Source organism: Echinops telfairi, unplaced genomic scaffold (assembly GCF_000313985.2).
Source record: "Echinops telfairi isolate 266 unplaced genomic scaffold, ASM31398v2 ScPeMD7_20;HRSCAF=75, whole genome shotgun sequence".
NCBI classification, from domain to species: Eukaryota; Metazoa; Chordata; class Mammalia; order Afrosoricida; family Tenrecidae; genus Echinops; species Echinops telfairi.
In genome coordinates, this window is record NW_022103917.1 from 8,235,470 (window position 1) to 8,250,103 (window position 14,634).

A 14,634-nucleotide genomic window follows, 5' to 3' on the forward strand; every position below is an offset into this window, starting at 1 on the left:
GCCCAGCGTCTCCCTTCACCTACCTCTCTGTTGCCCATCCCCCAGAGAGGAGGTTATATGTAGCTTCCTGTGATCAATTCCCCCTTTCTACACCCCCCTTCCCTCCTGGTATCACCACTGTCACCCCTGGTCCTGAGGGGTTCATCTGTCCTAGATTCCCTGCGTTTCCAGTTTGGCTTGTTCCCTTTTTCAAGGGGGGAAAGATCTCATGTATTATGTTGCCTGTTAACTTTTCATCCATATCTTGAATCACATTGAGGAATTCCCCTTCTATTCTAAGCTTCTTTGTTGTTGTTGTTGTTGTTTTTAATCCAAGCTTTAGTTTTTGTTGTGTTTTTTTTTTTAAATCAAGAGAGGGTGTTGGATTTTACTTTATTTATTGGATTAGATGCTTTTTCTCCATTCGTAGAGATGTTGATTCATTTTCTAGATAGTCTACTTTGTCATGTATGCTTTTGAATTCTGTTCACTAGCATTTTAGTGAGAATCTTTGCATCTGTATTCCTAAGGGCTTTCTGTTTTGTAGTTCCTCTTTTCCAGGAGTCTTCTTGTGGTGTTTTTGTCAGGTTTGGGTATCACGGTTATATTTCTTGCATGGAACAAATGAGGGAATACTTGTATTTCTTTTTTCTTTTAAGCATTTTTGGTGTTAAGTCTCTAAATATTTGGTTCAATTCTCCAGTGAAGCCATTTGGTCTGGCGTATTTTTTTTTTTTTTTGGTGGCGGGTGGGGTGGGTGGGCGGTGGGAAGATTTTGAAGCCTGATTTGATCTCTGCATTTGTTGGGGGTATGGCGAAACTTCCTATTTCCTCTTGACAACGTTGGGGTAGGTTGTATGCTTCTAAGACTTTGTCCGTGTCATCTAGCTTATCCCGTTGGTTGTTGTTCACTGACGTCCGGCGGGTGTTGACTCATCTTGGTCCGCTGTACAACAGAAATAATGACTGCTTGTTCCTGTGCCGGTCTCACAATTGTGGTTACGTGTGATCCCATTGTGGTAGTCACGGTATCAGTGCATCTCCTCGGGGAAGGGGGCTTCTGTTTTTCGATGACTTTCTACTTTACCAAACATGATGTCCTTCTTCAAGGACTACGTTTTACTGAGAACATGTCCGCAGCATGTGAGGCTCACCATCTTCTCTTTGAAGGAGCATTCTGTCTGTACTTCTTGCAAGACAGATTGTTCTTCTGGCAGGCCATGCTACTTTCAGTATTCTTCCCCAGCACCACCATTCAAGTGCATCCATCCTTCTCCAGTCGTCCTTATTCATTGCCCAGCTTTTGCATGCATATGAGGCCATTGATCATACCAAGGCTTGGGTCAGGTGCACCTGATATAGAATCAGAAACTAGGTTATTTGTCCTTGGTGGAGTGTGTTCTTAGGCCCCCCGCCATCTTCTCTGATCGACTTGTCTCAAACCAGACCTGTCTATACGCTCAATGACTTCTCTCTTGGCCAAGTGCTCCATGTATTATAATCTTGTAACTCTGGACAGGATAGCGACCTCTTGAAACTTTCAGAGATACAGGCTACGAGTTGGAATCAACTCGATGGCACTTGGCTGGGTCCTTGATTTACAGGCATTCTCTCTGGTTTTCCATGACTTCACTCCGGTCTTGATGCAATTCTGAGGGCCTGGTAAGTTCTCCACTGAGACTAAGGTGACTTTGGGCATCCAGTTCTGACCTGTATGCAACATGTTCCAGGAGTGTACTGGACGCATGGCCGCCCCTGTCCTGCGGTTTCATAGATGCTGTAGTTCTTCCCGAGTTCCTTCCCACTGTGGGCGCATCCATATATGCAGCATAGAAGGGGCTGCATCGGGTCTTCAAGGCTGTGACCTTGCAGAAATAGATCTCCAGGCCCATCTTTCAAGGTGCCTCCGGGCGGGTTGGACTCAGCAATCTTTCGTTTAGTAATGAACTCTTTAACTGCTCGTGCCACTGAGCGGTCCTCTGCTCTGTTATTCTGAAAGGGCGATTAGCATCTTTTATGGAAGACAGAAGGGTTTACAGCCCTTGATCTTGGCTCCTTCATTTCCCTCAAAATTCTCTGCCAACTCTAAACCACTGAAAATATCATTTATTTTTTCTATTAGTTATGTTTCTAATCATCGTCTGCCTCTCGCGGGCGTTCTTTGCTCACTGTAGCTTGATGTGCCAGGGAGGACTGAAAAAAGGAAAAGAACCAAAAGGCCATCTATGTAGTTCAGTTGTCACACGGAATTGGTATGTGGTGCTTAGCACCTGGCCTCTTGACACTCACGGTCTCATGGGATGTTGTGAGATAGGTTTCCGAAAAGATGGCGGGGGATCCTTTGCAGCAGAAACACCCAGGAGCTTGTTAAAATCGCAGATGGCTGGCTCCCATGCTGAAGCTACTAACTTAGAATTTCTGTGCACAGATCCTAGGAAACAGCATTTTAACAACTCCTTATCTCCTCCTCTTCCTCTTCCTCCTCCTCCTTGAAACAGGAGTATTGGTATTCACCAGCCTAAAGCTTAGAGAGCCCTGGTGGTGTAGTGGTTTCAAGTTGAGCTGCTATCTGCATGGTCAGCAGTTCAAAACCACCAGCATCCCCGAGGAAGGCAGACCGGGTCTTTCTGCTCTCCTTACCAGTTACAGAGGGTCACTGTGAGTCCGCATTGCCTCTTTGGCAGTGAGTTTGGTTTGGTTTGGAAACAAAATCTTGAGAACCAATAAAAGGAAAGGTTGAAGGAGGACGCAAGATTCAAAGTGTGTCTTGGAGAAAAGGAGGGGCTTAGCTAAGCAGAGAAGACCTGCCAGGGGATTCCTGTGCCCTCTTGTGGCTGAGCTGGTGGATGTGGTGCTGGTGCATGGCCACCCTGTAGCACCGGGAAGAATTGCCTGAGAAGGTTTCCAAGACTGTCACCTTGGGAGAAGCAGACTGCCTCATTTTTCTCCGGCAGAGTGGTAGGTGGGTTCGATCTGCAGACCGTTTGTTTAGCAATTGAGCACTTTAACTATGACAATTTAATCCCCCAGGGGATTTGGTAGGAGAATTGTAAGAGCAAAGGCACCCAGGCCAGAATGCCCATACCTGGGCTTCATCTCTGCAGGCCATGTAGTTCACACAAGCCTCTCCTCCAAGCGCTCCTCGTGGCCACCGATTCCCCCTTGGTGCTGCTCCTGCAGCATGCTGTAATACAGTTGTCCTTTCTGCTGTCGCAAGTCGGCCAGACGCACAGTAATCCTACTGTTGGACTCTGAGCTTGAGCCTCTGTCTGCAGAGGGAGAAACGACCTTTTCCTCTGTCCAAATGGAAGACCTAATCAGTAAAGACCAGTGTAATTTATCTTTCCCCACGTTAGCCTGCCTTCTCAGAACTTACGGTGGCTGTCGAAACGGTAGGCCTAACTGAAGCTACACGGAGCAGTGACCATAGCAGGCAGCTGTCGAATCCCAGCGCCGTCCCGGGAGGGCAGCATCCTGAGCTCCTGGCCGCCGCCACTCCCTTTCAGCATCCCTTCACTTTCCTCCCTCCCTCATCTATCCTCTCACCCCGATTCTTTTCTCCCTCTCTGTTGCTCAAGGAACCTTGGTGGCGCAGTGGTTAACATGCTCGGCTGCAACCCGAAAGGCTACCAGTTAGAACCCACCAGGCTCCTTGCCAGAGAAAAGATGCAGCAGTCAGCTTCCAGAAAGATCTCCCCCCCTGAAAACCTTCTAGGCACTTCTCTGTCCGATCATCGGGTCACTGTGAGTCAGAATCGCGTCCGTGGCAGTGAGCGTGGTTTGGGTACTCTGTTGCTCACCCATCCTTTTTCATCATCCAGCCTATACGGCCTTCCATGGTTTATCCCTATCTATTCTGTTCTCTGTGCCCTCCCCCTCCCCCCCACTTTCTGTCTTGTTCTTCCAAATACTTCTTCCATCCGAGAGCTGGAGGTGGCGGGAGTGACGGGAGCTTGTGAAGTCAGTGAGTCTGATGGGGAGACAGTGCTGTTCGGTGAAGGCCAAGGACCTTGGGGTATGAAATCCGTCACTGCCCTCAGACGGAGACAGGCACCAAGACACAAGTACCGCCAGCCAGACATTGCTCCCGGAAGCCTTAAAGGCTTTAACTAACCTTCATTCATTTTTACAGACTGCAAAATTATCTCAGAATTCCTGTAAGCAGATCAGTTTGCTTTCATTTAAGGCTTCTGAGGCCATTTTAGCCTTCCTTTTTTATCATTGGACAGACCTCTACTTTCAGCTGTTGTCTATGCAATGAGCCTCTTAAAATAATGTCTTCATACTCCCAGCACCCTTCCCCTTTGGAACACAGGGTTAAAGAAATGAACTGACGCGAAAGCCTTGGTGGGAAACATAGGAGATCTGTTTTACTGGGAAATCAATAGTCTGTGAGGGAAGCCCAGAAAGCCACCCCCTTCTCTGACTTCACACCATCTGTTTTATCCCGAACTCAGGCAAAGGTTAGTTGAACCAAAGGATGCCCAGTTGTCCTTGTGAAGCCAGAGTCAGAGTGGCAAAGAGTATCTGGACATAGACCATTTGCAGACCCCGGGTTGGATTTCATCTCGATCAAATTGTCCTGCTCTGAACAGGGTGGGTCTGCCAAGCTCCCTGCGTCCTGCCTCCTCACGGAGGCCTTCTGTTTGGGAACACACAGCCTTCTCTGTCTGCTTGCCTGCTGGTCCTCCTAGCATTAGATGCCTGAGAAAGAAAGAACCAGTCTCCCAAGTTCTTCAGTTGGTCCTTTGAGAAGAGTATAGCAGTAAAAGTCCCAGTGAATTGGGGAAAGAATCCCGAGCATCCATGCTGACATTCCTTGATGCTGCTCAAAGCAAAGCGAGGACCATTCTCTTTAGTACATTCCCATGCAGCGGATGGTATTTTTTTGGTGTGCATACCGTATATACTCGAGTATAAGCCGATCCGAATACCAGCCAAGGCACCTAATTTTACGACAAAAATCGCACTTAAAATGTGCTGAAAAACTCGGTTTATACATGTGCATATACCGTAATGTAATAATAAAAAGATTCATTCACCACCTTGGTCCTTTTCATTTTGTCAAGTCAGCATTTTGTCACCTGCAATGCTTCAAAGGTAGGAGCTGGGTAGCAGCTCTCTGGAAGTCATTGTAAGTATCTGCCTGCAGAGTTCCAGCAGAGGTGGCACCCTGTAAAGTACACTGCTGCCTCTAGCGAGTCAAACCTTTGACACGTTTCCTGCAAGAGCTCAGGGATGCCATTTAAAGAGGCTCAGTTGCTGGACTTTTAAAAGAAGCTGACATACTGAAGCTGTGCCAGCAGGGTAGGGGAGTTTGGATTCTATCAATGATGGACTTCACATGATGTCTACTTGCCTTAATGAGGAGCTGATATCAAGGGCTCAAGTAGAAAGCAAATGTTTTGAGAATGATGGTGGCAACACATGTACGAATGTGCTTGCCACAATGGATGTAGGTATGGATTGTGATAAGAGTTGTACCAGCCCCCAATAAAATGATTTAAAAAAAAAGAAAACATAAACTGATGAAAGGATGAGAAAGTATCGAACTGCAAATGAGTTTTTATCATAATGAGAGAGAAACTTACAAAGTTCACTAAAATGTTAAAAAAAATCACATTTGATGAGGACAATCCTATCAGTTCTTTTTCCTCAGGTTGAAAAATTCCCTCAGGCTTTGACTATCCCACCCCCCAACAGACATTCCATTCCAACTCATAGTGGTAGAAGAACCTTGTAATATTGATGGGAGCAGACTGCCAGGTGTTTCTCCCGCTGGGTGGGTTCATTTTGCCAACCTTCTGATCTATGGCGGAGTGCTTAGCCATTGAGTCACCAGGGCTCCTTTCGTGGGGGCAGTGGGGTAGCACTGCTCGTCAGGGGCAATGAGGGCAAATGAGGGTGTGGCATGATTGGTTAGGAGATGCGGTCTTGGAAGACATTACCAATAAAGAGAAATGAATTGATTTCAATGCATCATGAATGTAGCCCCAGTACGTATCCTCTCACTGCCATCGAGTCAGTGCTGACTCACAGTGACCCCCTGTAACTGTTAACGAGAGTAGAAAACCTACGGGTTTCTGAGATGGAAACTGTTTCCAGGAGTAGAAAGCCCAGTCTTTCTCTTGAGGAGCTGCTGGTGGATTTGAACTGCCGACCATGAGGATCCCCGTCCAACACGTAACCACTAGGGAGGGAATATATCTATTTTTCCAGGCCCCTGGATTTACACTTAGGGGGCACAATTCTTGAGGAACTGAAAGTAGACTCAAGTAGTGGGGAGGGAGGGCCTACAACTTTTGGGAGAGACCCTGTGACTTTGCGAACCAGGTTCTGAACCAGGAGGGCTTTTGCCCATCAGATGACATTTGGCAAAGTTCATAAATATTTTTGGTTGTTATAATTGGGGTGGAATGTATCCAAGACATGTCAATAGCCATGCCATTGGGAAAAAAACCCCATTTCAACCCTTTAACATGGGGGGAGGGGCTGTTTTCTGCTCCCCCAGCACCTACCTGTACAGTGGCTCACTCCTTCATCATGGCCTTGAGGTAGGTGTAAGGTCACAATCTGGGGTGAATTGAATAAAGCTTGAAAAAAGTAAAGCCCCCTGTCAGGTGGCAGTGCAGCCAAGTCCACCACTTTCCACGTCTGCTGTTTCCTAGGGAGCCCACAGGCACCTGGTTCTTCCACTTACTCGGGCCTTCTACCTTTCCAAAAGAAAGCAGCATGCATTATCTTGTCAGTAGATGGCTGGCAGATGCCAGATATTTGGGAGTTATTTGTTGAATGGGCAAGTGGGCTTGAATGCGTCACACTGCCATCTCCCAAACAACCTCCCCCCGCAAAACACCAGACTAGCTGCCAGCAAGTCAAGGCTGACTCATGGCCACCCCCTGTGGGTTCCTGAGACTCTGTTTATGGGAGTAGAAAGCCCAGTCTTTCTCCCTCGGAGCTGCTGGTGGTTTCAAACTGCTGACCATGTGGATCACAGCTCAACGCATAACCACCATGCCACGAGGGAGCCATTAAATGGGGAGCGTAGGAGTCCATCAGCAGAAAGGGGGGGACCAATTACAAGGATCTACATATAACATCCTCCCTGGGGGATGGACAACAGAAAAGTGGGCGAAGGGAGACGTCGGGCAGTGTAAGATATGACAAAGTAATAATTTATAAATTATTGAGGGTTCATGAGGGAGAGGGGCAGTGGGGAGGGAGTGGCAAAATGAAGAGCCGATATCCAGGGCTTAAGTAGAAAGCAAATGTTTTGAGAATGATGATGGCAACAAATGTACAAATGTGCTTGACATAATGGATGGATGGATGGATTGTGATAAGAGTTGTACGAGCCTCCAGTAAAATGATTTAAAAGGGGGGTGGTATAGGAGCCCACCAGCAGCTCTCTAGTTCCATAAACAGTCTTGAAAACCCACAGGGGTCATTATGAATTACTGTTGACTCCATGGCAGCGAGTTTGGTTTTCTTCAGTTAGAATGGAAGCACCTTATGGGCAGCACAGTGTTTAGCAACAGCAATGTGTGTTGTCGTCCGCTTCCAGAAGAAGCTGGGAAGTGGGGCAAGGCTTCAAGGCAGGCAGGGGAAACAAGACTTGCACATCCAAACATTGGTTCTTTTGCCTCCAGAATTTTAATTCTGCTGTAATTTACCATCCTGATAAATATGATTTCTCATCCAAGTAATCATTTTTCAGCATCCTTTTCTCTTTGAATTATTCAAACCTTTAAGGTTTATTAAAAGATTCGTTTTAACCCTGCTTAAAAATCTAGAGTCCGAGAATTTTCTTCCCCAAAGGTCTCATTGAAAACACAACTTTAAACAAAAGTATTCTGTGATGGCTGACATCATTCCTTTACATAATCTTGTCACAGTGTTTTAAGATCGTGAAACCAAGCCACTGCCATCAAGTCGATTCTGACTCATAGAAACCCTGGGGGCCCGAGTAGAACGGATCCTCTGGATTTTCTAGAATCTTTATGGGAGCATGAAGCCTCAGCTTTCTCCTGTGGAGTGTCTGGTACAGTCAAACTGCTGACACTGCAGTTAACAGCCCAATTCATAACTCACTATGCCACCAGGGAGTTAGTTGGCCTTAATTTTCTTATCCGTGAAATGGGACTAATGATCTTTTGTTAGCTACCTGAGCTAATTTCTAAAGATAGAACGACTTAAAGCTCTTGAAAACACTTGGATGAATACTGCGTAAGTGACAAGGTTGGCCAGTTAGTGGATCACCATGAAAATTCATGTTCGTATGATTTGTTCTATGACAGCCACTTATGTGTGATTATTGAAATTAGTTAGATTGAACCGAATTGCATTCAGATTTTGTGCCCTTTACAATGCCAGCCTAAGTAAACAAGACACCCCCCCCCCCACTATTTTGGTTAAAAGAGAAAAAAATCTCTTTAGAAGCTAAACTGAAATTGTCTCACGGATTCTCCTGACAAGCACAATAATGGGACCTTTGTTTTTCCCTAGGTGTTACAGAATATCTTGGACACGGAAAAAGAATATGCTAAGGAACTTCAGTCTCTTCTTGTTACTTACTTAAGACCCCTGCAGTCCAATAACAAGTAAGATTATATTTAAAACCTCTTGCTAAATAAAGCAAGATGATGCCACCCGACGAAGTCATCAACCTTAATGTCACTGAATAATTGATTTTGCCCTTTAGAAGAATTTCCACAGATCACAGGTTGCCAAGAACATGGTCAGGGCCACAGATTTTCTGCAAGATGCTGCTTTGAGAGAGCCTGACGCTCTCTTCTCTCTCTCTTTCTGGGTTGTGACAAGGATGGGCAGATCTGCTTATCTGCTATTTTATTTTAATCTTCTCCAATTTGGAAGTGATGCATCTGGTTGTATCTTACCACGAGAAGACTCCCTGGCGCTTTCACTGCATAAAGGGGAGGTCGTTCTTCTGACCTTTGCTCACCAGAGTAGAACTTCTGAGAGTGGAAAGAAAGTGGTCTTTTGTGTGGTTCAGAAGAGCAACTAGAGCCGGCATTTCATGCAGACATAGGTTAAGGATAAAATGGTGGTGATTTTTGTTTGTTTGTTTAAGCAAAATATTCAAAACCATCCTAGCTTTTGGAATCCGAAGTGTTTATCCGAGGCCTCAATTGAAAACTTCGTTTTCATGGAAGTAAATTTTGTGGGATGGATGCCCAAGCTATCGACTAAAATTAAGCTTAGCTAAGTCCACATAGTTTGCAATTGTCCCCTTTATCAAAGTCACATAGGCTTAGGCATAATAATGGCTTGCCAAATTCCCTGCTTCATTCTTTTCATGGTGGTGTGGAAATCTTAAACCGATTGCTGTCGAGTTGATTGCAATTTAGGCCAATCCCATGTGTGTCAGAGTAGAGCTGTGCTTCGTAGAGTTTCCATGGTTGACTTTTTGCACGGAGATTGCCAGGCCTTTCGTCTGAGGCTTCGCCAAGGATACTCAAATCACCAACATTTCTACTGGCATTAACCCACTACATCATTGACAACCCTGGTGGAGCACAGTTTTAATCTGACAGCCATGTACGATTAACCTTCAGAATCAACTTCACAGACACTACCAATTGGAAATGGGAAATTTGGGTGGGAGACTCAGCGCCGCCACTGGCCCATGTCCTTCATGTGCAGCCACCACTCCGCTATCATTGGGGGCTCTCATGTTGCCGTGATGCTGAACAGGTGTCAGTGGAATTCCAGACTAAGACAGACTAGGAAGAAAGGCCTGGTGATCTATTTCCAAAAAGCAGTCCACAAAACCAGTCCGGGTCACAATGAGCAGAACGATAAGTGATCACCGGCGTGGGGATGGCACAGAACAGAGAGGCTCGCCAGGAGTGAGTGCTGACATGCTAGGAACTAACCATACGAGGGTTTCATTTTAGTGTGTATTCCTGTATTGGGAGAGTTCAAACATCATCAAGGATAAGTGCTTTTTGTTACTATTGCTTAAAATACGAAGTGGGTTTTTTTTGCAAAGTGTTTTTTGGATCATACTTCTTAGAGCTGGATGAGACTTCAATAAGCCAGGAAGTCTAGTGCTGGGAAGAAATGACTGTGTTTCTCACTGACTAGATAGGAATCATAAGTCCAGGAAAGTTTAGTGTCTTGCCCACCACACAGCCAGTCCATGGGGAGACTATGTCTCCCGTCACCAAATGAAATGTGCCTCCTTTTGTTTTGGGAGTGTGTTAGTTTGGGTAGACTGGAGAAACATATCCATCGAAACTCGTATGTGTATAAGAGAGAGTTTTATATAAAGGGTTATTGTACATTAAGAGAGTATCCCAACCCAGTCCAGTCCAGGCTCATAAATCCGATATTAGCCCATATATCCGATACCAATCGATAAAGTCCTCTTCAGACTCACGAAACACATGCAATGACACCGAATGCAGGACAATCACAGGCCAGTGGGTAGAAAGTGTTTGGATCCAGTGGTGGCATAAGCATCTCACTGCTGGCAGGGGTCTCCACGTGGCTTCTCCAGCTAAGGGCACTAACATAGATCCCTGTGTCTTGTCAGTAGAGCATCTCCAAGGGAGTGAGCAGAGTGAGAGTGTGTCTTCCGCCTCCAAGGAGGAAATCCCAGAGTTTTCCCAGAATCCTCAGGGGAAAGCCATGCCCACACAGAGGCCTTATTGGCTATGATCTGATTGACAGGCTAGACTCCACCCCTACACTCTTCATCCTCAAATTGACAAGCGATTATATAACTACCACAGGGAGTGGCAAGCAGAGGAGGTGGAGAGGGGCCCTAGGGAGGGGCCATGGTGAGATTGCCGATTTCAAGGTGGCTCCTGAGCAATCCCGCAGCAGTGAGGGGAAAGGCAAGGCAGAGCTCCGGGAAGAGGAGGTGAGAGTCAGATCTGTGCTCTTCTTAATCCATTCCGGATCCTGTGTCAGGGGGTTCCTGCCAGGTCTGTCTTGCAGGCCCTAAAGTGATTTGAGCCACCCAGACCGTTTACTGCCTGATCCCTAAGGAGCAAAATAAGCCCCCCAAGTAAGAGTCTTGCTACTCCGAGAAAGCACCAGAGGAGGGCTTTGCCAGCTTGCGGTTCCGGAGGGTTTTCTAGCCAAGGAACTAGGGGCTGCTTACACTCCAGTGCTTACTGGTAACATTTATTTGTATCTCCTTGTCTTTATCAGTCTATAAAATGGACTCTTTTGCACCTACTCCCTAGTTTTATTATGTCAATTAGGAGAACAGCCGGGTGGCAGCCACTGGTCTTTTAAACACTTTTTTTTTTTTCAGGGGGAAAAATCCTTCCTTGAAAATCGTGAATAGAGAGCAAAAAACTCCAGTTAGACTGTATCCTTTCCAATCCTGGCTTAACCTCTCCGAGCTTGGGCTTCCTTACCGGTGAAGTGGAGCTAGCCTTCCCACCGACCTCAATTTGCTGTGACGTTGAATCGAGTTATTTGTAAAGTGATTGGATCAGTGTAAAGCACATGGAGTGGTGGCCCTTGTTATTATCAATGACTGCTTGCTAGGGTAGGAATGGTGGCAAATTCTTAGTATGGAAGCCTTGGAGGAAACTGTCCAGTTTGCCTTGATTTGACTCCACTCTGATAAAACAGAAACGGAAAGAAGGAAGGCAGGAAAACAAGGAAAAGAAAGGCCACATTATTTTCTGCCCTCCTGCTTCGCCTGAAGATGTTCTTTAACTGATTTGTGAGCATTTTAGTTTAGGAGAAATTGGGTTTTGCTATTTTTTCCCTAAATATTATATGAGCCTATATACTCTTCCTCAATTAGCTTCTCAGTTATCAAGAGGCAGTTAGTAAAAATCGTGTGTATTTAATGTTCCTCTATAATGTATTGTTTCTCCCTTGATACTAGATATTAAGCAATTACTAGTCACTTACTTGGGTGATACAAACGTGAAGGTTAGTAGTTTGAACTACCCACCCAATGGTGCTATAGAAGAAAGGCCTGGCGATCCGTTTCTGGAAACATTTTGACCTGGAAAACCCTATGGGACAGCGCATCCTGGTGGTAGCACATGAGGTTTTTATGAGCCAGAATGGCTGCAATCGTAATGGGTTTTGGTTTGGTATTTGTTCCTTTAGTTTTTAAAACAGCTAGCTGTCCCTTACAACCCATTCATTTTCTAAGGATCATTATTCTTGTAGGAAAAAAACAAATCCAAAGAAGAAGTTAAAGAAAGCTGCCTAAGACCATAAATTAGATGAATTTAAAAGCAAACCCTGAACTATAAGGATCACTTCTCCGAAGTGCCAGATGATAGCAACTGTCAGTTCTCTCAGCTGGAGATAGATAACTAGCGTCAGCTTCAAACAGTACTCACTGAAACGGGATTTCCCCCCCCTTTTTCGCAGTCTGAGTACTGTGGAGTTTACAGCTCTGTTGGGAAACTTTGAAGAAATCTGCACATTTCAGCAGACGCTCTGCCAAGCATTGGAAGACTGTTCCAAGTAAGTGTTACGTGTTGCCATGGGGCTAGCCAGTGACATTGTTCGTTTTTTGTCTTCTGAGCATTCTCTTAGACAAGGACACTCGACAAGTATCACTTGTTTATGATACAGCTTCTACATTGTTAGTGCTTTGACACTGTGAACACCACCACCTAGTGCATGTTCTCATTACTGTGACTTCCACATATATCAGGGCTCAGGCTACTACTCTATCAATTCTGACTTCTGGGAATAGAAAGCCTCATCTTCCTCCCACAGAGCAGCTGCTGGTTTCAAAGTGCTGACCTTGGGGTTAGCAGCCCAACTTGTAACCCACTGTCATACCAAGGTTCCCTTACCAGGATTCTAAATCTAGTAAATTCTTACTAGCTCTATTGAGAAATCATCTGTCTGCTGCTTTTGGTCAATGTAAGAGACACACAGAATCCTAATTGTTCATGGAGACTGCCTTGACATTGGTTACATATTTTGTTTAGTTCATGGCTACTTATTGGGAAAAGTCATTCAGACGATTCATTCCGTTTTATAAGCACGTGGTTCTTGACTTAGTCATTCTTTGCAGTAGGCGAAGGGAAAGCAGATCGTTATATCAAACCCTGCATGTATCTGATGATTAGCACGATTGTGGACTCCTGGTAGCATACTGGGCTGCTAACTTCAAGGTTCGCTCAAAACTACCAGCTGCTTCAAGAGAGAAAGGTTGTTGAAATGTGCACATACATCCTACAGAGTGATTTGTAATGATCAGCAAGCAGTATATTTCTGCAACAAAAATGATTCTCCATGTAGAAAGAAAATGTTTGGGAAAGAATGATGGCAACATATGTACAAATGTGCTTGACACAATGGATGTATGGATTGTTATAAGAGCTGGAAGAGCCCCGATAAAATGATTTAAAAATAATAATAATAATAAATCCTTGGGGAAAAAAAAGGATTCTCCAAGATCATCATCTCGGGGCAGTTGGCCACTCTCGTCTATCAGGAAATGACAGTTTCCTGAGCTTTGTGGGGCACAGGTGGATGGATGTCTAGGGAGGAAGGCGGAATAACAGTCCACTTACTGAGAGAGATCTGGGTGATTGATCTAGAAGGATATGCTTCAAGTGAGAAACACTAGAGTTTAAAGCAGAATTCAAAACCTAGCATCTGATTGATAAAGCTGTTACAATAAGTTCTTCTTTGAAATTCGCCCCCACCCCCATTTTTTTTACATTTATCCGCATTTCATTCTAATTGTTTTTCTTGACTTCCTGTTTCCTCCTTTACATTGTGTATTTCGCCTGTTTTCCTTACAGGTTTCCGGAAAACCAACACAAAGTCGGAGGCTGCCTACTGAACCTCATGCCGCATTTTAAGTCCATGTATCTGGCTTACTGTGCAAACCATCCGTCAGCAGTAAATGTACTTACACAGCACAGGTAAAACATTTAACATTTCCTCAACTCTGATGTTTCACAGGGAAGTCCTTTCTAGAACCACCTTCTTTGGAAAGCGGAGGTCTCCTGTTGTACTCTTAAGTATCTCATATTCATAATGCTAGGAATTGTTACATTGTTACAGGTGTTCACTGTTCATTAATCCAACAAATATTCTATCAAATATCTACTGCGTATCGGTCCCCTGTATTCAATGATGGGGATACAGTAGTGAATGAAGAAGAAAAGGTCCCTCTCCTCGTAGAAAGTAGACCCTGGAGGTGAAGTCACACATTGTAGGCGTGTTGGATTTGCTGGAAAAGGGTAAAATGCTTGAGACTCTGCTAGGTGATAGTAACCTTGTCAGGGCGGGGCTGTGAGCGGTGTCAAGGAAGGCTTTTCTGAAGTGAAACTTCTTGAAAGCCAATAGGGTGGCATGGCCTTACTGAACAAAAATTCACCTGTATGGTTTATGACATTTCACTTCTCTTTATTTGGCAGTGAAAGTGGAAAGAACGTAATATTTTTTGTCTTCTTAATTTTATTTAGTTTGTTACTGTGGTTGAGAAAATCCATATTTCCAGTTCAACCTCTAATACATGCATCGTTCAGGGACTTGCTGCCATTCTCATCCCACCCTGCTTTGTTGCTTCTGAGCTAGATGGCCACTTATTTACCTTCAAGCCTTTAAGACCCCAGACACTATATCTTTTGATAGCCGGGCACCATCAGCTTTCTTCACCACAGATCATCAGTTTTACAATTC

At 45.0% G+C, this 14,634-nt stretch overlaps 1 protein-coding gene across 4 annotated transcripts in view; it reads left to right on the plus strand.

Moving 5' to 3' along the window:
* The window catches only part of ARHGEF6 (Rac/Cdc42 guanine nucleotide exchange factor 6), a 133,690-nt gene that overhangs the window by 78,477 nt on the left and 40,579 nt on the right, over positions 1-14,634 (plus strand). For all 4 annotated transcript variants that reach the window (XM_045288339.1, XM_045288338.1, XM_045288340.1 and 1 more), the window contains exons 7-9: positions 8,485-8,579; positions 12,355-12,450; positions 13,749-13,871. In XM_045288339.1, the coding sequence (XP_045144274.1) occupies positions 8,485-8,579; positions 12,355-12,450; positions 13,749-13,871 (314 nt within the window). The remainder of the gene's footprint in view (positions 1-8,484; positions 8,580-12,354; positions 12,451-13,748; positions 13,872-14,634) is intronic.